This window comes from Poecilia formosa, unplaced genomic scaffold (assembly GCF_000485575.1).
Source record: "Poecilia formosa unplaced genomic scaffold, Poecilia_formosa-5.1.2 Scaffold157, whole genome shotgun sequence".
NCBI lineage: Eukaryota > Metazoa > Chordata > Actinopteri > Cyprinodontiformes > Poeciliidae > Poecilia > Poecilia formosa.
Window position 1 is genome coordinate 1,001,269 of NW_006800096.1, and position 24,826 is coordinate 1,026,094.

Genomic DNA, 24,826 nt, shown 5'->3' on the forward strand with positions numbered 1-24,826 from the left:
GTCAACAATTATACTAAAAACTAGAGTACCCAATATAGAACCCTGAGGTACACTAGATTTAATAAATAGACTTTTTATTTGAATTACTATATGATTTTTTTTCCCCCTGTTATTCTAACGTGACTTATTATGTTAACAGAAAATTATATTACCAGAAAATTAACTATTAGGTTTGTCATATGTAATTTATGCGTACTGAATTGTTTTGACAGTGGCCTGAAGCAATCGCATCGTTGGCCTCTCTGAGACCTTATTGCACTCTTTTTTTTTTAACTTTGTTTTTTTTTTCCTTCAAAACTTGCATAAACAACATTTCCAGCATCCAAATATTCTCTACTGAACCCTAAAGCTCATGCTCGTACCTGCTTTAGCAATATTTTTTTCTTTTCTCCGTCCTCAGTTCCACCCTTTGCATTTTTGGCGGCGAAACACCTGAAGAACCAGAGCAATCTGGGCAGCTTCAACAACAGCTGACCCTGTTGGCATTTTCAACATGAGATAACCAAACTGGTTTAGCTCCCAGTACCGCCTCATACACACTGAGCGCAGGCCTGCAGCGGCAGCGTGGGATGCAGCCAGACCCCTGCAGGGCCCTGATATCACATAAATGTTCTTTTATCAGCAGCCTCTGCTCTGTTGCATGTTCCTAAATCAAAGGCATGTCTTGTTTGGATCCTGAGGTGCTGCTCCACACCAGCAGGTCTCGCATTCACATAGGATTGATATGAAGCAGAAAACAAGCAGAGATGATCTATAGTGAATGTTTTTACCTGTTTACAAGAAGGAATTCAACTGAGACATTCAGTTTTGTATGCATAGACCATTACCTCAGATCAGTAGCATGCTGGACTAATCGATGCTGGCGGACTGGAAAATTCTACAAGAAAATTGTGGAAAAATATGTCTTAACACAAAACAAACAAAAAAAACAAACAAACATATATATATATATATATAAAAGTGAACTGCCAGTATCACTCCTACTATTAGAAGATTTGTTTCTTCCTGTCTAAATTCACTGAACATATTGGGACATATTTTAACATATTGTACTAAAACTAATTCATCTTCAGAGTTACAGATCCAAGCAGCCGTTGCCACCGAACTAATTCTCAGAGTGCAGAACTATGGCACGTCAGCGCAGTCTGAATCAACGACAAGAGCTCGTTAAAGCTTGTTGTTTATGTTCCTGTGGGACATTTCTGCGATCTCATAGCATTCACACCGAGCGACGCAATGATACGTTTTTACAGTAAAAGTGGTGGGTTTGTAAGGAATGCGATGCAAAGGTTAATTGCTCGGAATCTGTTAGTTTGATGGCTTCATGAGCAGGATAAAGAAACTCAACTCAAGTAAAGCTGGTCAATCTGGACAGTTGACAGTGATAATGATCACAGTGTATTACTTACTTCTCAAATTTACAAGATACAAAAGGAAATGCATTTTGTCCAGGTTGGAATAACTACATGCAGTGCAACTATCTTTCTGTTAAAATGTAAATTAATGCGAGCTAAACTGTAATCTCTCTCTCTCTCTCTCTCTCTCTCTTTTTTTTTTTTTTCTCGTGAAAATGATTAAATCATGGTGACCCTACCTACTGCCTGATAGGCCATAACTTATATAATTTTAAACCATTAATTTATCTTTATTGCTCGTTTCATTTATATTTGTGAAAACTTTTTAAAAAATGAAACACTTAAAATATTCCAGTATTCCAGATTCCAGTTAGATAAAAATATATCTACTGTAAAGCCCATAAATATTTGCTGCAAATTGAGGTTTAAAGTAATCTTTCAATATTTAATCGTTCAGTCTGACTAAAATGTTAATTGTGTGGGCTTAACTGTATTTTTATCCCATTTATCTCTATTGCCATATTTTGTTATTGCAGCAGGTTAATGGTTAACGTTTCACGTTTCTTATAAATGTAAAACATTTATAAGAATTGTACTTTTAATTCCAGCTGAAAGTAAATCCCAAATCAATTATTAATAGCTTTTAGCAAAGCATTGTTTCTACAACTTTGGGTTAATAATCCATCACTTCCGGTTTACTTGGGGTTTAAATAGTCTTGGCACAGATGTCAATATGTTTTTAACCAATTTTCATGATAGGGAAAAGAAGGAGAACATGCCATTTACTCAAATTTCTTTATTGTCATACGTCAGGGAAATTAGTGGAATAAAATAGTTAAGTGCCTGAAGTTGCCCACTAAAGCATTTGAAGTAACTGGAATTTCTAAAAGCCAAGGCTGGACAAAGGTACTAAGTAATTAATTTCTTTCTATCTTTCACATTGGAAACAAGATGTAAAAACAATCTATAACAACAACCACCTATTTTGTAGATCTTTACATATCTACATTGGATGTTAACTAAGCCCTGGCATTATGTTTTATGTCGACATCAGTGTTTGTGTTGAAGTTCAAAATAGCTGAAAGTTATTTGCCATCCCAACTTTTTTTGAGGGATGATCATATTAATACTGATTTAGGTTATACTTTAACATGTTCTATTTCAGTTCCATCAGCTCGCCCAAGCAGACGTAGCTCTGCTGTTTGGTCAGACTGAGTGACTTGTGAGTCAAGTGCTCAGAGGTCACTCTGATAGAGGTTTTGATGTCTTTCTCTGGGCTTCAAAACTAGCCAAAGTTGCAGCCTGCACAGCGTCCTCCATCAATCAGCCTTTTATGGCAGAGTGGCTGAATACAACTCTTAAGTTTAGGAAGTATGACAGCTCCCATTGAGTTTGAGAACATTTTAAAAGACTTTTGGAGCACCTGGTCTGGTGGGAGAAAAGTTAAAGTGTTGGAGAAGTACTTTGACAAACCCATAGACTGTTCGTTGCATACCTAATGCCAATAGCGGCAGCGTCCTCCATTAAGAGTCTCTGGTGAGATAGCTGGACTGCTCAGAAGTTCAGGAAAGATCTTTTTTTTGGTCCAAAACAGATATTTTATTAAGTCAAAGCAGCATGTAAGCTGAAGACCATTGTAGATTTTTTTTTTTTTTACATTTGGAGTATGAAGCATTTTATTTCAAGTTTGAAAGCGCTGAAGCAAAAAGCCTTCAGAGCAGGGAAGTCTAAAAAAACTCAAAACATTAGGTACATTTCCTCGTGTTTGAAGTCAGGAGGGTTATTAGCTGAGATTCATATTCTATGAAGAAAGACACTTTCACAAGAAGCCGGCCCTGCATCAAACGCAGATCTACTCAATGTACACAAACAAAAGCAAAGTATGTATCAAGCTTTCATCAGAAATTGGCATGCAGACATAGTAAAGAGAAATGTCATCCTCTTTCAGTTCTAAGGTTTTAAGACTCGGGCCATAATAAAAATTATCTATTCTTTTGCCATGTTCAAAGGTCACACTAATTTAATCTGCAGTGTACAAAAACATGGAATCCATGCTGTCATTATTTCATACACAGAAATTAGGCCAAAATTAAAAGGTGTATGAAAGAACTAAGAATCACAGGGTTGACTTTAGCAGCAATGACTTTGTTAATCTCTTAATTCGGTGAGAAGAATTTGGCAAAACTTCTTTTACAACATTGATTTGGTTCACTTAGGCCTGTGGGCAGAAGTCACTTGAGGTTTTTTAAAGACTTTCAATTAGACTGAGGTCTGGACATTATTTGTTTTTTTGCTCCGACATCTGTTGTTGATTTGCTGCTGTGTTTGAGAGAGTTCATGTGAACACCTTATGGCTTCTTACTTCGTCAGTCTCTGAATTTGGTTGCCATTTTATATTAAAATTAATCATGGTGTTTAGCAATTGAGTAACTGACGCTGATGCTTCCTGTGCTGTCTGATAATCACATAATTTTGATGTTTTATTGGCAATATTAATATATTAATTAACCTATTTCATTTACTGCCCTATTTTCCTATTTTGGATTTGGATTTTTTTTTTCCAGTTGAAAAATTCTATTTTATATTTTCTCACATTCTAAAGTTGAAGCATTTTCATTTGCTAAAAGTAATCTAAACAATATTTATTAAAAAAACTAGTTTCTTTATGTTAATATTTAACTAGACTGTGAAACCACATTTCTAAAAAACCATATCTTGTGTAAATTCTCCTATAAATGCAAATGCAATTCGTCTGTTTGGAAAATAAACAGAAATAATTCTTAATATATGATTCTTATAAGCTATAAAAAGAACCCAAAAAAGAAAATACAGCCTACTCCTCTCAGTGAGAGTGAGTCCTTCACTTTTTCCGAGCACAGGACCTGAATGGCATATTTGTCAGAAATGAGACCGGATGTAAACCTGTGAGGGAGGCGAGTCGTCTCTTTCTCGATTTATCCGTCTACCAGCTTCCCCAAATTTAGGCCAGCCTGCCAATGTTCCGGGAGCCCCACAACCCACGGGCCGCCTCAGGTTCTATTACTTAAGCACCTTTGATCGATCAGCAGATGTATAATTCACGAGAGTCTTGGTGGCAAGGTTGTCAGTGTCAGACACAGTGTGCATGACTGATCTCCTCCTTCTCGCCCTCCTCCTCCTCAGGGAGAAAACAGCCACAGAAGGAGTTAACTCACACAGGATGTCAGTCGCTACAGCCTGTTTGGAGTAGATAATGCCAGAAATTAGTATTCTGACTTTATGTGCATCTTACTGGAGGCTTTCATACGTATCAGTTAGCTATTTGTGACTGTGTATCGATTTAATTATCTCTTCAAAGAGACGATTTTATGTGCATAAGCTAGTGCGGGGTTTCGGATTCGGTTGATATGGGTGTGAACGTTTAGGACACAATGTCAAACGATCCTTTCCCTAAGCTTCTGGGATGTCGATGATCGATTCCTTTAGGGTTGTGTAAGTCTCCTCAAAAATACCATACTTTCTCCTGTTATACTTTTAATGCAGCAGGACTTTTATTTCTTGCAGCTCACCATAAGCACTTTTTGTTTCGATGTTATTTTGCAAAAATTCTACTGTTTATTGAGACCCCTGACTTAATTTTTTTTTTTTAACATTTCTTATTCATGTTTGAATGCAGATGTCTAGAACTGGACTTTTAGAATAAAACCACACAACGTCGAACATGTGAACTTTTCCTACACTATTAGTTATAAATAGTTGCTCCTTCTTATGCAAACCAAAATTTACAGAGCAATAAAGCATAAAAAAATAATTTGCTTAACTCCATTAAATTAAAAATAAATCATACAATGACGAACAATAAAAGCAGAACATACCATAAAGGCTTAATTACAGAGGAGCAACACCATTAAGACATTTAAGGCCAAGATGAAGGTTTTAAAGTTTATTATTTGGCACCCAGGCAGCCAACTTAATATAATTTTGATATTTATCTGCAATATGGTTAATACAATGCTCTTTAACGCCAACAAATATGTTAAAATAACCCAATCACCATTTGTTTTTGTTTTTTAAATCAATCAGAATCTTTAGAAAGAACTTGACAAAAAAACAGATGATTTTTTTTGTTTTTGTTTTTGTTTTTTTCTGTGAATAAATATAAAACAAAATCACATTGTCACTTGTGCTTTAACACTTTCGACTAATCCGTACAAGGAATGCCAATTTACGTGGATGGCGCCGTGATTGACACGGGAAATTTCAGAGTAACCACTTTAATTGTTGACAAAGGGGATAATTCATGGCAGTTTGTGGGGGGAAAAAAAACGGATTAAAGATGCAAAAGCATCCTTCCGAAAAGGAAGATTGATGCATGAGCGAACTGATCCTTAATGTCAGGAATTCAAAAAGATTTGTCCAGAGTTATAATAGAACCTAAGTTCTGCACGCGCTCTGGAGACGCAGCTTTCATCAGGTGTTTATCGGCATTTTCTCGACAGAAAGGCCCCGTTCCTCCAGCGACAGCAGATTCTCCGTGGTTCATTCATCCTCGTATTTGTGCTGAACAGAGCTTCGCTTGCACCGCGTCGCCGGTGTTTATAGATATGCAAGCAGTAACGTTGAACACTTTGTCAAAGCATATTTGATATCTCTCCTTCACTGTCTCATAAATCAAAGGAAGCACTTTATTATATTGGCAGTGTAAGAGATATTGACATGGCATTTTGGTGGCATTATGAAGCCAGTTTAATATCGCCTTATTGTGTTGTAACGGCATCAAATCGTACATCATCTGAGGCATGAGCCGAAGCACTAAATGCTCGATTGAGCTGATGCACCAACTTTATAAAGGTTAGCTCAGCGTAAAAATAAAAACGCCTCGAAGGCATCGAGTCCGTGAATGCTGCTCGGATCGTCTTGTTTGTTCTTTGGGAATTTAAAACTTTTATTATCACCGAAGGACATTTCGTGTCCTTTTTGACTCAATAAATGAAGACAAACATTGTGGAAGGCTGCCTTTGTGGATTTAACATTTGCTTTACATCGGCTCTGCACACCTAAAGCTAACAAAGTCTTTCAGAGCGAAGTATCTAGGACTTAGAAAAAGTTGTAACTCCACATTTCTGACTTTAAATCGCAGGCACAGCCTCGTGTTGTCTGAAATTAGTTCAAACTGATTTGTCCCTCTTTTAGTTTTAATCAAGCAAAGTTGTTTCAATTTGCTAAATAGCAGGTTTTGTGTTTGTTTCTTCAAATTCAAGAAAGTTACTAAAAGTAAAGGTATTGTGCATCTTAACAGAAAACCCAGCGTAGAAACAGCCTGAGCTTTCCCTGTTGAACACATCTCAAACTTCTTACTGTTTCTTTTCTTTTTTACTTTTTTTTTTGTCCAGAAAAATTAAAGCAAAATGTTATTTGTTGTTCAGTTTTATTTAGTAGGCTAGTTTGAACGTTTCAGCAAATGTCACCAAAAAAAAAAAAGAAGCACCCAGAAACTTTATAAATCCACTTTCTGACAATCTGTTTGGCAGGTACAAGTTTCCATGTTTAGAACCACGGTGAGTGCTCTTTGTGACGACGGACTTCTGACATCATTTGGTTGCTTTCCTCAATGCCCAGCTTTATCCAGAGTATTGGAGCAATTCTACCCATGTTCCTGGTGCTGGCCTTCATGTACTCTGTGTGCATGACCATCAAAAGCCTGGTGCTGGAGAAGGAGCTGCGGCTTAAGGAGGTGCTGCGCGCCGTCGGCGTTCAAAACGGCGCCCTCTGGTCCGCCAGGTTCACAGAGAACATTGTTCTGCTCACAGTTCCATGTGTGCTCATAAGTATCATGCTCAAGGTCAGTAGGACAGGGTTTGCTCAGTTGAAAGTATCAAAACTCAAAGCATAAAATGTGAAGGTCATCCAAGCCGTTTTAAGAGCTTTTCAAAATCCACAAAGTTAGGAAAACATACTTACGAATAAATCTCATAGGTCAGTCTGGACAAAAACTGTTTATGCTTTGTGTTTTGGTTCTTTCTCTCTCTCTCTCTTTGTTAATCATAACTAATTGATGAGCGTAGAATCAGATCATTATCTGCAAATCTTCTAATCAGCCATATCCGTCTAATTAATTAAGCATGCAACCAAAACTGCACTTGTGTTTTCTTCTGTTCCTGTAATCATAGGATACAGTTGTAATTGCTCCTCTTTTCTAATTTGGGAAGCGACTGTTTGCTGCTACGTGTTTTTGTGATTGCAGAGGAAATTAATTATATTTCACTGCCGAATAAGTTTGACACTATATGGTGTTGAAGGTAATTTGCTTGGTGAGAGTCGTAAAGTGGGAGGTAAAGGTGGGGCTCTTGTTCAGTGACGAGCGGTGGATGGGCTGAAAAAAAATCCCTTTGGAGGTTGAGACGGGACAAATCTGTCACATGTTGTTTTCTGTACTTGTTATCTGACAAACAAAAGAGAAAAAGACAAGTTTATGTGCAATCTCTAGGTTCAGATTTTATCTTATTGATGCACATTATTGACCAAACATTATTTACAATAACTTGCAAATATATATATAAAAAAAAGTGATCATTTTTTTCAGTCTTTATTTATTTATTTTTGAACATGTAGTATCAAATGATTTAACGACAATTGGTCTGGATTTATATTAAACACATTTGCGTTTTGCTGAGAATCTGTTAATACAATATAATATTCAAGGACACCATCACTGTTACACAGGTTGATATTTTTTCTGGTAATTAAAATGAACAGCTGTTTAGGTATTTTATTTTTTATTTTTTCACCTGCAAGCCGGCTTGATAAAATAAATGGTTTTATTGTTTATCTGCTCATTTTGCTTGTGGTTCACATGTCGGTGTTATTCATCTGCTCGAATAACATTCGCTTGAGATCTTTTTAGGAAATAAACACAAGCTGTCGTGTTAAAAGAAACCACGCCTCTAGCGTTTGCACGGCGAAGCGGGATTCAAACCCGACCCCCTTTAGATGTCGCGCATCCTTAAAAAAAAAAAACTTCTCGTTTTTGAAGGCACGTTTAATGAAGTAAAAATGATGGTTATCGGGGATGAGTGTAATCAATTTGAGCAGCTTAATTGGAAAATGCGGCTGATAAATAAGAAACCGATACTCGAGCAGCTGGGTTAAATGTAATTTCCCATCAGCCTAATGCGTTTGCGAGCTCTCAACAGTTTGTAAACATTAATAACAATAAATTGAGTTAGTCGCCTGCTGCGTAGGAGCCAGAGCAGTGTCTGTGCATTCAGATCACAGGCTCCTTCTAAATGATAATTTCACAGCCATTTTCAGCGCATTAATAATAATTGTGAATCAAATGGTAATTATCAGACGCTGTATCTGGGTAAGGTCTACCAACAAGCAGTTTAGTCACATGCACCTGGGTCCTCCGTCACTGCGCGCTTGTTTCCTCTTCCATTATCGCAGAGATAATGCTTTTACTGTCTGGCACACAGGTTGGATTTATTTGCGGCGTTCCCACACGTGGCTCCCACATCAGATCAGTTCAGTGAAGGAGTTGTGTGATTAACTTTCCAAATGCGTCTTTTGCTGTTCCCACATTTCTGCTTGGTGGTAAATATTTTACTCCAAAAACTGCATTCCACGTCCACAGCATCATCACTGAAGCATTTAATATCTGAGCCGACCAGCTGAAGAACTGAAGAGGTCTTTCCTCTTCACTCGCTCCTGCCACAAGCCGAAATGAAAAGCCTTTAATGGAAAACTCCCAAGACACCACAATTACACGCTGCGCGTGAAAGCAGCACGCTTGATGCCATGTTCAAAGAAAGAAGGAACTTTGTGTGACATTTGTGTGATCGACTGTTGTGTGACTCCCCCCTCCTCACAACACCACCGGCACAGGTCTAACAAGTCATCAGTCTCCGCCACTGACCTTTCTAAACCAGACACTTCTCAGGATGAGAGTCCCAACTTGGTCAGATGCAGTGCACCTTCGAAGAAATGCCATTTTTCACTTCACCTTTCTGTCAGCCGCCGCACAGGAGGTTGAACATGAAGCTAATTATTAGATCAATCCCTTGTTTCAATGGGGCTCCTGATGTGGGTGACACATGCGCCGGGTCCCATTTACCTTGGTTGTCATATTAAGATTTTGGAATGATGTCACTCTTGGCAAGCTGGGAACCTTGTTGGTGTTTTCTGTTTATTACAATATTTTAGTGTATTTGTTGACATCCTTCTGCTTCACTGTGAATAGCATAACAGTTTGGTGAGGTTCTAGTATCGGCACCAGGTCGACGTTGTCCATTTTATGTTCTCTAATAACCGACCTAATCAAGTAAATTTGAGCCACATGTTCAATACGACGTATTCTTTCTGCCAGGTTCATCTCTGCCTTCAGGACTGAGCAACAATTCTTTCACCATAATGAATTCATCACAGATGTTTTCTATACATTCTAAGCAGTTGGGCATCTGTAGTGCTCTATTACATGGAAAAGGCAACGAAATGTTATCTTTTCAAAACCTTAGAGAGACCATCCAAAGTCCAGTTGGTTTACTTTTTTGTGTGTTCTTGTTGTGTAGTGATGGCTGTCTGCTAAAGACTGAAAGAAAAAAAAACAAAAAACTATCTTGTATTTATGTTTCTTTTATTCAGAATTCAACTAACAACACTTTTATCTATTGGAGCAAATTCACTTCTGAGTTTAAACAGAATGCATAAGTTTATTACTGCACGCATTTATTCAAAGCTCTGTTGTTCTTCATGCTGCTAGTTTCTGATTTTGGATCAGTGGTCCAAAATGTAACGTAGGAGGATACATTACATTTGTACCCAGATGTAAACTTTTCTGGTAATGCTCCTTCACCTTTCAGATTCCTGCGGTCGCTGGCGAGTTCCCTTCCCTTGTACATGACCTTAGCGTGGGTTTATTCGGTGGCCATGATCGTTAAAGGCATTGTTTCTGAGAAAGAGGCGCGACTGAAGGAGACCGTGAGAATCATGGGCCTGAGAAACGGCATCTATTGGCTGACCTGGGCGGTTTCCAGCGTGTTGCCGCTAGCCATCAGTGCTTTCCTTCTAACTCTGACACTCAAGGTGATTTAAGGATAATTTAAAATTGGCTCAGAAAGGACCTGACTCTAGTTTTGGAGAGATTTGGTCATTCATTAATCTTAGTAATAACAATGGCTTTATCCTAAGCAGCACTTTGACCTTGAAAGATAATTAATTTACCTCAATTGACCTTAAATGTTCTCTTTGATTTTAACAGGCTTTTACATCATGGAACTTCTCTTTAATGAGAATTAATCTTTCTCAGAAGAACCATATTTCCTCAGTAGTGCAGTGATTTATTTTAGTTAGTTACGGAAATTACAACTGCATTGCTGATTTTGTTTAAAGTGAATAGATTGCAAGCAGCTCTCGAAAATTAGAGAATGGTCCTTTATCAAACAGGTAGAGTAAAAGCGTTACACATTTAAAGGGCATATATATATATATATATATATATATATATATAATAAAAAAATTGGAATATGGTGTAAAAGTGCAATATTTCTTGTCAATCATCTCAGAAAGATGATTTTTTCAGAATAATAACATAGATTTACATATTCCAAGCCTTTGTTTATTGTAATTTTCTCGATTATGGGTTACAGATAATGAAAACCCAACATTCAGTGTTTCACAAAATTTAAATACCGTGGGCCAAGTTCATTAATAGAAACTCGCATGCAACACCGCGAATAGGCGTGAACCAAAATCATCTTTTACTCTGCCTGAACTAGCGAAGCCATACAAATTCAGAAATTGTAATACAGGCTGAAACCTCTCTGATCATTTTTGATTTCCTCAAATTGTTGAAAACTCCCCAAGAGGTAAACTGGAAAGAGTACAACCAAAAAAAAAAAAAAAAAGAGAAACGACATGCATGATGTATCTGCGTTGTGGCTAATGAAACCTGCTGCAACAGATGGATGGAAATCTGTTTTGAACAAGAGAGGTTTTAGTCAACGTTCTGAAATAACTCTGTGTGGTCTGCTTCTGCAATAAATCTGCTGCGATGATCATTCTCTTCCCAACCTGCCTCCGTGATTACCTGCAGGAACTTTGCAGTGTTTTTGAGACTAACTTTTCTCTCCGTCTTTTTCACCAAACTTCTCACACACAGTACGGCAAAGTCCTGCAGTACAGCGACCCCTCAGTGATCTTTGTCTTCTTGCTGATCTTCTGTTTGGCCACCATCTCCCAGTGCTTCCTCATTAGCGTCTTCTTCTCCAAGGCCAATTTAGCGGCGGCGTGTGGCGGCCTCATCTTCTTTCTCCTCTACCTGCCACACAGCCTCTGCTACGCCTGGAGGGACGTCATGGGTTTCGGGGCCAAGGTGGCTGTGGTAAGTCCATCTTTAGCTCTAACATTTCTTTTTTTTTTTTTTTTTTTTAATTATATCTTCCCCTGCTGTTATTATAAGTAAGGGTGGATTTTTATCCTGAGTGTTATTCCAAGGTTACATTTGAACTATTTAGATCGAAATTTAAAGTCGCAGTTGTTCGTCCTATATCTATTCACTGATCCTTCAAAAAAAAAACAAAAAAAAAAAGACCCAGAGTATTTTATAGTGAAAGGAGTGAGTTCACCTCTAGCACCAGTAATATCCATTTCAGATTTGTCATCGCCTTTGCAACAGATGGTAAAATGGGATCTGTGAAGTCTTGCAAATGAATTGAGGACGGTAGTGACATTAAATGACAATGGAGCTGCTTGTAGGAAATGCTTTTTGTATTCATGATGTCTCCATAAATTTTTGTTACGGTTTTGTTTGCGCTGCCACGTTTTCACATAAGGACTCTCATAAAAGATTTGCATAAATGAAAAGACAAATACTGACATTGTACATTTTTATTGTATTTTCTCCTGTTTCCGAGTAACAAAAGACAAACAGCATACCGCTGCTCAGCTTTCAGCCTTTCTGTGTGACCTTCATTACACTTCTGGTATTACTTGTCTTGACACTGCTTCTTGCAGAAGCATGAGAAGTCTTGATCCTTGATTGCGGTGTGCCGACGCGTCCTTAAACAGGTGCATCAAGTCGAGTTTTATTTATTTTTTTGCCTGCTTCAAAAAGGCTGCATCAGGTGTTTTTATGGGCACTGTTTTTATGTTTCCCTGGACAACATTCTGCCATGTTGTAAATGCAAACATTAAAGTCTGAACTTTGACTAGACTGCTCTACCATGAATTTGCTTTGGTTTAAAGTATCCAAAGTCTCTGACTTTGCTGTGTCTCCTGTGGCTCATGGAAAACTGCAAACAGGGCTGTATGTTTCAACGATTCTTTCTTTTCTCGACACTCATTCATTACAAACCTGTTATAGGCATAACTAACAGTTCTCAGATTTTGACACCTGAGCTGTAGTTCCCTGCATTTCCTCCAGAGTTACCGTGAGCCTCTTGGTAGCTCCTCTGATTGTCAGTCTTCTTGGGTGTGTCCAAATTCATGCCTGCTTCCTTTGAAGGCCTCGGCTTACCCAGTCAATGTTCTGGAATATGTAGGAATTTCAATATACCCAGCTCCAAACAAAAGCATCTGTTTTCTTTTATTACAGCACAGACTTAATGGCACATTAGAACCGGTCTCTAAACTCCACAGTTGGCTGTTCAGTGTTGGAAACAGAATTAACTCCTGTTTAGATTTACACCCTTATTAGGTCTTGGAAAAACCCCCAAAGGGTCATTTCCATTTCCTCCCCAAGTTTGGAACTGCAGTAATGACACAAACCACCATCCAATTTATACTTTCTCTCTGTCAGAGTGCCGGTCTCTGTGTGTGTAGTTTCCATTTTTTTCATTCAGCTCAGATAAAACCACATCATTCCAAGGCCAACACACCCCATCCCCTAACACACACTCACTCACACACACAGCGGCCTTGATACTTTGGTTTTTAATCTGAATGAATTTTTTCCATTTTGTAAAGACAATATTCACCTGTGTGCTGGAGGGAGAGCTTCAGGCAGTGCACAGAGGTAAAACAGGGAAAATTCTGCTGTGCTTTGACCATTTCCTTTCTTTTTTAATGAGATAGAAAATAGGAGAGGGGCTAAACTTCCTTTGTGTGCTGGATAACCAGAGACATTTTCAATTAGCCATTAAGTCCAGGAAAATCTTGAAAATTGCTAAGCTTCCCAAAAAAAAAAAAGTGGAACTTTTCAGGCTCTTCTTTGAAATCAATTAATTGATCTGTGGTTTTATGACAGAAAGCAATAGTTACACGACTCCACTGGCACATTGGAATCTACAGTTGAAAGAAGCGTCTTAAAGAGAAGGTTAGTTTCGCAATCTGTTACGTAGAGCTGAGGCTATTTCAGCATTTGTTCTGAAACACAGTACAAAGTCAAAGAGGAAATGAGAGTTCAGTTTAGGATTCACATGTAGCTGCACACATCATATAAGTACAACTCTAAAACAAATGTTAAAAATTAAATTAAAACAAAACAACATCATGGGTAGGACTATAATTTAGCATTTCTATAATTCTTCAGATAATTGGTGTTTGTGTAAAAAATGTCTACACACCGCTGGCGGTGGCAACATCATATGGTGGATATGTATTATTCCAGGCAGTGAAATCAGAGATAACAGGAACATGGATGTATAGAACAGAAAAAAAAAATATAAACATCCTTGAGCCGTGTCTCACAGCGAGACAATCCAGATGTAACAGGGGCAAAGTCCAGACCTAAAAGGAATGAAGAATTTGTGCCAAAATCAATTTTATTAGACCCTCTTTTTTGTTCAAACAATAAAAAAAAAAAAATTAAAATCTAAGTCCGTTGAGACACACAACAAAAGATTTGGAATTGTAGTTCTGCATACTGCAAAATATTGACTTAATGTGCCCGAACTATATTTTTTCCATAAAGATTTTAGTAAAAGCATGTGCAGTGGACCCCCCGCTTATTTGCAGATCATTATTAAAGGAATCGCCTATTCACCCGTTTTTTCTGCGGAACATATCTCCAAAAGAAAAAAAAAAAAAGGTAATATTTGGTGGTGGTAGAGCTGTTGCCTTGCAGCAAGAAGGTTCTGTGTTTGATTCAAAGTCCCGGTCTTTCTGCATGGAGTTTGCATGTTCTCCCTGTGCATGCGTGGGTTTTCTCCGGGTACTCCGGTTTCCTCCCACAGTCCAAAAACATGTCAGGTTAATTGGTCTCTCCAAATTGCCCCTAGGTGTGAGTGTGTGTATGCATGGTTGTTTGTCTCTATGTTGCCCTGCTACAGACTGGCGACCTGTCCAGGGTGTACCCCGGCTCTTGCCCGGAACGTTAGCTGGAGATAGGCACCAGCAACCCTCCCGACCCCACTGAGGGACAAGGGTGTAAAGAAAATGGATGGATGGATGGAATATTTGGTGGTTCCACTTGGGGGGTGGGAGAAATAAATTATTTGTCAAAGATTGGAGAGAAGTGTAGCTTTTTGCTGCTCCGGCCTCAAAAATGTTCAACCTTAGAAACGTCTTGGAGATGGAATAATGATCACATATAAGAGTAAGAATGGGTACAACACTTTGTAAAGGAGACTTTTTCAGACAGAAACGTATTTATCCCTGTGGGGTTCTTTGCCTGTCATTCCAGGAATACCGGTCATAAATGTCAAAAACGAACAAAAACAGTAGCCACCTTGATTACCCTACCTCTTAACAATGGATTTTGTCCAAAGCCAGCTGAGCGATGTCTAAATCTCCGGTTTGACATGTGTTCAATAAGAGAGGGCTTGTTTTGTCTGCCTCCCAACTTGTGCCCTTTTCTCAACAGCCAAAAGGATTGGGCTCTTGTTGTTTTGTCAGCCGTTCATACAGAGGTCAAGGATGGGTAGCCCCTCGCCCCGCTGTCAGCCCTCATCTGTTGACTGATTGGCAGATGGGCAGCGGAGGGCAGCGCAAGATGCTGCCAGCAGGGTTAGGAGCCAGGCAGGCCCGAGGTTTGGCGTCGGCCACAGAGCTTCTCTCTCGCTCGTCCTCCCTCTCCGTCTCTGTGTAGTTGTGTAACCTCGGCTATCCGTGATGATTCGTCTCTCAAGCTTCAGCAAACACTTGTGCAGGAGTATAAATGCTGCGAGCAAATGAGGTGTGATGAAACAGCTGGCGGGCAACATGGCAATGTGGAACGAGGGGCCATGGCAGATGATGTCTCATGCGGGCAAAGCATCATTTGCAATTTCCCGCTGTATGAAAAATCCGACAGATTTTTGTTTGCAGCAGATGGATTTGGCTGTCCGTCTTGTCGGGTGGCAGCAGTATCATTGGCGTCGCCTAAATTCGGTAATTAAAGATGGGTTTTTTCCAACCATTTCTTTTCATGAGCTCGACGTTTTACGGCGCAATCGTTTAGTTCGTTAACCTGAAACGATTTGTGTTGGAAACACACAGATGTAGTGACCTTTTTCCACATTCTGTCATGTTACAACCACAACCCTCCATCGATCTTGTTAGGATTTTATGTGCTTGATCCAAACTAATTGTGTGATTGTGAAGTAAAATGGAAATGATACAAGGTTGTTAAACTTGTCATTCAGCCACCGATTACTCAAATAAAATCAACATATCTGTTAAATATAGGTCACCTGTGAGTAATTTAGTTTAATTTTAAATGCAACTGTCCAGCAAGGTCCTTGGTTTAAATTTATTCAGTGAACCATCAGTATCATGAAGACCAAGGAACCAGGGATAATGTTTTGGAAAGGTGTAAATTAGGGTTAGGTTATGAAACGACATCCCTCTGAACATCTCATCTGTTCAGTTTACCGTCTTAAAATTAAGAATATAGCATGGTTACCAACCCACAAAGAGTGGCCTATTCAAAGTACAGACCAATTAAGACTCCGTAGAAAGAGCTGTAAATTAATGTCCACACATTACCTCGATCCAGAGAACTGACAAAAACCTAAAAATCATGTAAAGACATAGTCTGAAGTCACAGCAAAAGGTTTCTACCCACCAAGAGGCTGAATAGAAAATGCACGTCAGACTTTGCGAGAAAAATGGAAGCTGCCTCACGACCCTTCGATTTCTCAGTTATGCAAAGCTTTGTGTTTTTCTCACCTTCCAATCAGAAATGTCACTTCGTTATATGAGGATTTTATGTGAAAGACAATGAGATAAACTTCAATGGATGGGAATACTTTAAAGGCAATGGATTTGGCTGTTCTAAGAAGGGAAGAAAAAAAAAAAAAACTCAGCACGTCTCCTCATAAAGCTCACTCCCTTATTAGTAATCTCCTAGTTTCATTGAGAAATGAAAAGGAAAAGCACACATTTATTGTTTTTTTGTTGGTTGGTGAGCCAAGCTCTGTTGGCTGGGACCGCTCACCAGGCATCCACCCAAGACTCCAGATCCAAGCTTAGCTGATTCCTCCGTTTCCGTCTTTACAGTACAGTATGTTAACACAACCAGCTGCTCGCCCCTATTACATATTCAGCACGCAGATGAAAAGGAGCAGGGCGAACTTTGTGCAACATTTGCATATTTTTCTGAGTAGTTAAGAATTTTGCTTAACTAAAAATGGTTGTTCTTGCTTTTTTTTATTTGCTTTTTTCCATCTTCAGAGTTTACTGTCGTGTGTTGCCTTTGGTTACGGGTGCGAGAACTTTTCCAAATATGAGGAGCAAGGCGTCGGTATACAGTGGCACAACATTATGAGGAGTCCCCAGGAGGGGGATCCGTACACCTTCATCATCTCCATCGCCATGATGCTCGCCGATGCCGTCTTATACTGGGTGCTAACCTGGTACATTGAAAATGTCTTCCCAGGTAATGATCTGAAGCAAATTATTAAAATATGTCCATTATTGTCTGCTTTTTTTAAAAATGTTTTTACGTCATAGTTTTTGAGAAGAAATGACAAATAGTACAAATGTTACGTCGAAAGCTGATGAAAGCCGTTCTAATGTGCAAGGAGTGGAGATTTTATGCTTTTTCAAGAGCAGCAGCAGGCTAACATAGCATTTAAGCTGTTGTGTTTGTTAGCTGAGATGCTCAGTGACCACGGTAACCTGTGTTAGCAAAACGAGATTCTAACAGAAGCACTTTTGTGCACTGTGGCAACAGTTTCACCGTCTTGAGTTTGGACAGGATAATAAACGCTCCGAATTTTAATGAGAATCATTTTCAAATGAGGTTTTGGGGAGAGCAATCCATCTTTCTTAGTTGTAACTCTGGATTCAATGGGTCATTAGAGTAGATTTTTCTCACTTCAAATTTAAAATTCAGGCCTGTGAGTGGAAATGTGAACTCCGCAGGAGAAACTTATGCTGTAATGAACTATTAAAAGATTAAGTTTGCGATATAGAAATTTGTTTTCTCCTTCATAGTTTTTCCCAAATAGCATTTGTTGACCGTTTCAACATCACTTCGCCAAACGATAATCTATTGTTCTTGAACAGAATTCTGTATTTTATTAATGTCTATGCAACAATGTTTTTCTGAACCGAATGAATCATTCCTTCTTCCTCCGCTTCTATTTTATGCCTTGCATATCCTGGACTGCATTGTGTATTTTTAAGCCAACGCGTATGGAAATATGACAACCGTTGTTCTCGTTTGATTGCAGGTCAATATGGGATTCCTAAGCCGTGGTACTTCCCGTTCACTTCCTCCTACTGGTGTGGGATGACACCAGTAGCTGAAAACAGCCCCGATCTGCTGACAGACTCTGGGGCGCACGTCGGTAAACTCCCGTTTCGTTTTCAGTTCTCACTTCTTGGTGTGCAATTGTTGATCATATTCTCATCAGCATGTTTATGTCGCGTGGGGAAACGTGGTTCTGATGAGGCCTGGAGGTGAGAAGAGAAGGGTTGCGAACAAACATTAGCACCTTATTTGTCACATCTGGTGATAATGGTGCTTTGTGCTTCGAGGGGGTCGGGGGAAGCGGGAGTTTCAAGTGAACGAAACTGCTGAAAACAAGCAAAAACTCCAATTAACGTTCCTAGTAACAAGTTTCTGTTACTTTCTGTTTAGCTTTTCTGTGTCCAGGCGTGTGCATATGTGTGCATGTTTCATGGATCAAAATGGGCTCTCAGAAATTTGCTAAACTCAGAATATGAGTTTAGCATATTCTGAGTTCATAATTAGAAACATTTTTGATGGTTTTCATTATTCTTAAAACGTTGGTCTGAACAAAAATGTAACTAATGTAAGCAATTGATGCAAACCTTTATATTTTGAAACGCATATTTTCTTCTGTTTTTTCTTCTTCAGTTTTTTAAAACGTATCCAATTTTTTGCTTATGTAGTTTTTTATTTATTCATTTATCTCATGTTTTTTTTTTTCTTACTTTTCAATAGTATTCAAAAAGACATTGGTGTAAATTTTGATGCAGGTGTGGTAAACACTTTAGCACTTTTACTTCACTTTGTTTATTCTAAGTTATTCATTTTTTGATATTGTATTTTAGTTTGATTTGTTTTGAACCGAAGTTAAATGAAAAAAAAAACCCACAAAACATTAATACGCAAAAGCATTTATATCGATGCAGATGTTACACCTTTAAACAATTAATCTGCAAACATGATAAATTTTAATCATATTTTTCTTTAATTTCAATATATTTTTCTTATATATGTAAATTTATTTATTTTTTATTTTTTTTGCCTTTTTTGCCTTTTCAGAATTTGTTTTGCTCAAAACCAGTTTTTTTTCTTTTCCTTTCTTTTTAAATGCATTTTCCTTGGTTCCCTGTGTTGGGCCATATGTGTGTTTTCATAAAGGATATTTTGAAAGACCACCTCCCAGTGTGAAAGCGGGGGTGTCGATTCGCAATCTCGTCAAAATCTACAAGACCGGGAAGAAGCTGGCGGTGGATGGGCTGAGCGTGGACTTCTACGAGAATCAGATCACATCGTTTTTGGGCCACAATGGAGCTGGAAAAACAACCACAATGTGAGGCAAATTATTCCATCCTCTTGTATTTCCCGACCTGTCTCAACCTTTGTGCGAATTGAACATAAACTGCTGACTTTACTGTAGCTGCATGTATTCAGAGTTTACTGCTTTGAAAAAGGGAGATCTTACTGTGAAGACATCCATCAGAAAGAGTCAGCTATTACAAGCGATAGTGGGAGTTATCTAATTGCTGCTTGGGAAACGGCTGAAAAAAGGTTGGTTGGGGTTTTGGATGACAGAAAATAAATGAAATCCAGTGGCCCAGAAAGTCTGAGTGACACAGAGAGCGAGCGGTGCAGGACTAAGGGCTGCAGGGAAGACGTCTGCTCTGAGCCACTGGAACGAAACCTAACAGGGAACAATAAGAGGAAGGACAGAGTAAGGACTCTGTCACATACTAAAACACTGTCGGTGGATTTTATTAAGGGCAATATCTCCTCATCAGGGAGATGGGATCTCATAGCTGATGTTTTTATTTTTTTTATTTATTTATTTTTTTTGTGAGTCAGGAGAAGAGATTCTAAACTCTCCCTAAAACTGTATTTAAGTTTTATTCAGTTTTAGTTTAAACTGTGAGTTTAAACAGACACAGTTTGCCTGGACCTTATGACAAAGATAAATATTATACTGAGAAACAAATCTTTAGATATAGGGGAAAAAACTTGATTTTACGAGTTATGATTCTTTTAAAGAAAGAAAACAGTTTTTTTTTTTTTTTACTTATTTAATGTCAGATGTGGTTAGTTGCATGACATAAAATGTGTTGGGCCATTTTCCTTCATGATGATCACACTAGCCTGCTAGAATTTTGGCCTATTCCTATTGAAGTGAAGTAACTCAGTCAGGTTTGTAGTCTGTCTCGCTCTCGCACACCTCTTCACATTTGTCAACAGTTTTTTATCTCTCCCAAATATCGATCATTTTTTGTTGTTAAGCCATTCTGAAATTAACTTGACTGTATGGCTTGGGTAATTTTTTTTATTTATTTCTTGATTATTATTATTTATTTATTTATTTATTTATTTTTTTAAATAAATTCTGGCCTTTTTCCTTTGTTTCTTTTCACAGGTCAATTCTGACTGGGCTGTTCCCACCGACATCAGGCACAGCCCTCATCCACGGATACGACATCCGCACCGACATAGACAGCATCAGGAAGTATTTGGGAATGTGTCCGCAGCATAATGTCCTATTTAACGAGTGAGTGAATTAATGAGGCTTAGTCATTCTCTCTCTTTGGATTACAAAGTGGAAGTATGTGGGTCTTTGCGCGACAATGTATTTTTCCCATGTAATTAGGCCTTGTAATGACTCAGGCTCCCCAGCAACACATAATTATTCAGTATTTATTTTGAAATGCATTGACCTTTATTAATACCGTCTAAAAGACTCTCCTGAAACTGCCTCTACTGATCACCATATGTTACCTTTTTTTATTTATTTATTTTTACTTTGTCTCACTTCTTTGTTCTTTGCCTCTAACTGATACTCTGGTACCTAATGCAAATGTGACAGCCCAATTACAGCAGGTCCCAATTAATTTCCTTGGTAACTTCCCATCACTAGAAAAGGATTCCTGTAAAATGCCTCTGTCAAATTATCTATGATACATATTTAGCAAGCTTTTTTTTTATTTTCGTATTATTGCTAAAAAGTTTCTGGAACTCCAAATATCTAAGTCTGAAATAGTATTGAATTTTGGCATTAAAAAAATGGTTTCAGTTGGAACCCTGACATAGTTCAAATGTTCATTCAGGTCTAAAGATGTCTGGAGGGAAATTTAAACGGACAGAAATACGATAGTTTTACTTTAGGCCGTTTGTCACCCTTCTCACATTAGCTGAACTGGTCTCTCATGCTGTTTTAAAACTTTCCTAGACTCACTGTGGAGGAGCACATTTACTTCTACGCCAGGTTGAAGGGACGCAGTCGCAGTGAGGTCGACTCTGAGATGGACCAGATGATTAAAGATGTTGGTTTACCTCACAAGCGTAAGGATCTTGCTAAGAACCTCTCAGGTGAGGCTCGCTGTACATCGCTTATGATCTGATTGGCATTATGCTGACCTATAAATTTAGTCTTGATATGTGTAGTAATTAAGTGTATGAATGATCTTTTTTATAAAGAAAACATGCCAATTATAAGTCAGTCTTTCCTTTCTTGCTACCTGCATGCATCTCCTCCTCTACAGCCACTGTACCTGTGCTCCTGTAATTCATTGTCTGGGGGGGGACAAGCAGATCCTATTTGATAAATTGTTCCAAGTCACGGAATGCTTGTGAGCAAAATCACTGAAATATGACTTTCAAGGTTGATCTACGATGACATTTCCACTACATTAGCGCCACACTGGATGCATTTTGAAGAGCCTGCTAAGAGAGAGGAGCGGAGAATTATTGTTGTGAAAGTGTATCTGTGTCCCGGCCATCAATCATTTCACAGCTTACAAACGGCAATAAAGCACATGGCCGAACGTCTCGTCATATTTATTCTATAATCACTTTCCAATATTGTCTGTATTTGAAACTTAATGCTGACAAAGCCACGTGGTGTTTTATTTTTGATGAAAATGTCTTGATTTAAATAAAAATGTGACTTTTACCTAATTCTTTTTAACCTCATTTACATTTGATTAAATAAGTGAGAACAGTGCTTTTTTTTTTCAAAAGTATTTGTAATCCCAGAGCCTTTTCACATGTTGTCGTGTTGCAACCAAAAACATTCAGTGTCCACCTAAACTTGACAAGAAGAATTATTGTGAAGTTCACACAAATAATAGTAATTTTCTTCAGTGAAGACATGCACATAAAACCCAATAAATGACTACACACCAACATAAATATTGAGTAAATTAATAAATAAATCATGTATTCATTAATTCTGGATGGCGCCACTTTATATTTTGTAATAATAGTGTGTTTTAAAAAATTATGTCAGTGACTATAACCCCACCATCCGTACTGAGATAAGCCAGTTGATAGGCCTGTCGCGATAAACGATAAATCAATTAATCGCACAATAAATTAAACCTATCGACCTCATTTTAATTATCCGCTTTATCGTCTCTTCCTGTCTTTTTTTCTTTCTGTTGATGACACTGAATGAATAAAGGCTCAACTCCGGTGCTCTCCACTGACGCTCCCTTCCTATTTCCTTATTGTAATGTCCAGCTCACACTACACGAGTTGTCGGCCCATTTTCAAAACCTGAGAGACACATTAGCCTACAGAAAATATTGGTATAACTGTTCGATCGGGTTCGTAGTGCCGTGTGGTGTCCAGCCACCTGGGCACAAAATAATGGCGACAAGTCCAGTTACCTAATTTTAAAATCAGGCATTAATCAATGCTTTACTACAATCTACCTGTGATGCATGTGGCTAGAGTCAGCGTAAACTCCTGACTGAATGAAAATCATTATAACCTATTTATGTCACGTTAACGAAGAACAGCTGAAAACTTACCGGGTTTATCGACTGCAGTAGCATTTTGGCTCCGACTGCTCTCCTTGTCATTTCTATATTCTTTCTCGAAATGTTGAATAAATATTAATGTTGTTTCCACATATCATCTCCAATGTCTGCTGCTGTTTGGGATTCCCCTTGTAATTTCCCCTCAGAAAGCACGGAGGAGAATCCGCCTTTCTGATTGGCTGCCTGTCACATTCAACAGGCTGCCTTAAGCTCCCAGTCAGGGAAAACCCCTGATTTAGATCAGAGCGGCCACAACCGACAATCTACCGTAACACACCACACTGCAGGATGATCGGTTACGAAATCACCAGTGACCAATGTTCTAAGATTATCGTAAGGGGAAAATAGGGGCAAAAAATCGTGTAGTGTGAACTACTGCGTCAGGTAGTCGGATGTGACCATCTTCTCTATTTAAATCTAGTGATTTCTGAAGGGCAATAGAGTATACATACTTCATAATCTGCACTCTTTTGGTTGAATGCAGTATTTATTTCCACTTTGGCTTTATGTTGTTTACTTTTTATTCAAGTGCGTTTTTTGTTAATGGAGACTGAGAATCCATTTTATTTTTGTTTTTGGTTGTTTTGTTTATTTAGTTTATCAGCTCCAGTGTTATGTGTTCTTTTGAAAATAAAGTGCATCTATCTATGGCAGGAAATCACATGCATTATTAGTCATTTCCATTGAATCAGTGTCAACTGGTCTTGAAACAATATTATCGTTTATCGCAATAATTTTTTAGACAGTCGCTCAGCAAAATATGTTATCGTGACAGGGCTAGCAGTCGATCACAGGACAACTGTCAAGACAGCGATCAAGACCTTCTTAGCAGATTTAGAAGCTGGAAATTTGTAAAAAAAAAAAAATAATTTTTACAAAACGTTTTAAGAACTATGTCTTGTCTTTATTGCTTTTCAGGTGGCATGCAGCGAAAACTCTCTGTGGCAATAGCCTTTGTTGGCGGTTCAAAGATTGTCATCCTGGATGAACCGACAGCAGGAGTAGACCCTTACGCTCGCCGGGGGATTTGGGAACTACTGCTGAAGTACAAACAAGGTGTGGATTCAGGAATAAATACAGTTTTGAAGTCTTTTGTTTTTACTGAACAAGATGTATTGCTCAAAGCTCGCTTGAACCGTTTTAGACTAATAAAAAAAATCTCCCCCTGTACTGAACCTTTCAACCTACAGCAATATAAGATGTAGGCTATTAAAGTAATCAGGCATTCAGAATGGCCTAAAAAGTATCTTTTTAGCCCCGCTGTCAGGAAAAAGTCAACTGTAAACGGAGAGAAACTGAATTGTACAAACACAGGTCGAAGCGGAAGAGAAGACAAGTAGCTTTTATTGACGGACTCCCTAATTGTCTGCTGAATTAGTCAGCCTGTCAGTCTCTGGCTTTATATACACTGTGGTTGCTGAAGACTATAAGCAGAGCATGCACATTTTCTCTCCAAATGTCTAAATGTTTAATGTGCACTGAGTGACATTCCGCCCTCACTGTGTCATTAGCATCTGCCTCTCTCTAATCAAGACCCTTTTTACTCCAATCGTTAGCTTGCAGATAACTCGGTTCTAATGAGAACCCCCACATTGTGGCTGCTCGGAATGACTCATTTTTTGTTTCTCTCCAGTTTTATTTGAGCCACTGTCTTACGAAGGGTTGTCATTAGGCAAAGGATGTGGGGAAAATGCTACAGGGAGTCTATTTGTGTGAAAAACTGAAGGATGAGCTTAGAGTTAGTATTACAGTTCATCACAGCTTATTAAATGTGGAGGTTTTTTCCGCATGGACAGGTTGACCACTTTGCCTCAGAGTGGGTGTAGCTTTTATTAAACTGAGTGGTGGTTTATTTCTTTGGTGGCACTTTACCCTTTATGTTAAAATTACCGGAAATAAAGTACTTTTTTAATATAGATTGTATGTTCGTAAGCCTTTGTATATTTAATTTAAATGTCGGCGTAAGCTAAACTAATTCATCTGAAACCTATAACTTTAGTTATTGACTCCTGTGCCTGACTCACAGGTCTCCACGAACTTTATATTCTGTCTTTGTTTTGTACACATGAGGATTAAAAAAAAACAGAAAAAGA

At 38.4% G+C, this 24,826-nt stretch overlaps 1 protein-coding gene across 1 annotated transcript in view; it reads left to right on the forward strand.

The window, feature by feature from the left end:
- The window catches only part of LOC103146371 (ATP-binding cassette sub-family A member 1), a 209,605-nt gene that overhangs the window by 79,258 nt on the left and 105,521 nt on the right, over positions 1-24,826 (forward strand). Inside the window, exons 16-23 of the mRNA XM_016677511.1 lie at positions 10,193-10,415; positions 11,491-11,712; positions 16,923-17,127; positions 17,927-18,043; positions 19,087-19,258; positions 20,330-20,461; positions 21,140-21,279; positions 23,652-23,789. Coding sequence (XP_016532997.1) covers positions 10,193-10,415; positions 11,491-11,712; positions 16,923-17,127; positions 17,927-18,043; positions 19,087-19,258; positions 20,330-20,461; positions 21,140-21,279; positions 23,652-23,789 — 1,349 coding nt within the window. The remainder of the gene's footprint in view (positions 1-10,192; positions 10,416-11,490; positions 11,713-16,922; positions 17,128-17,926; positions 18,044-19,086; positions 19,259-20,329; positions 20,462-21,139; positions 21,280-23,651; positions 23,790-24,826) is intronic.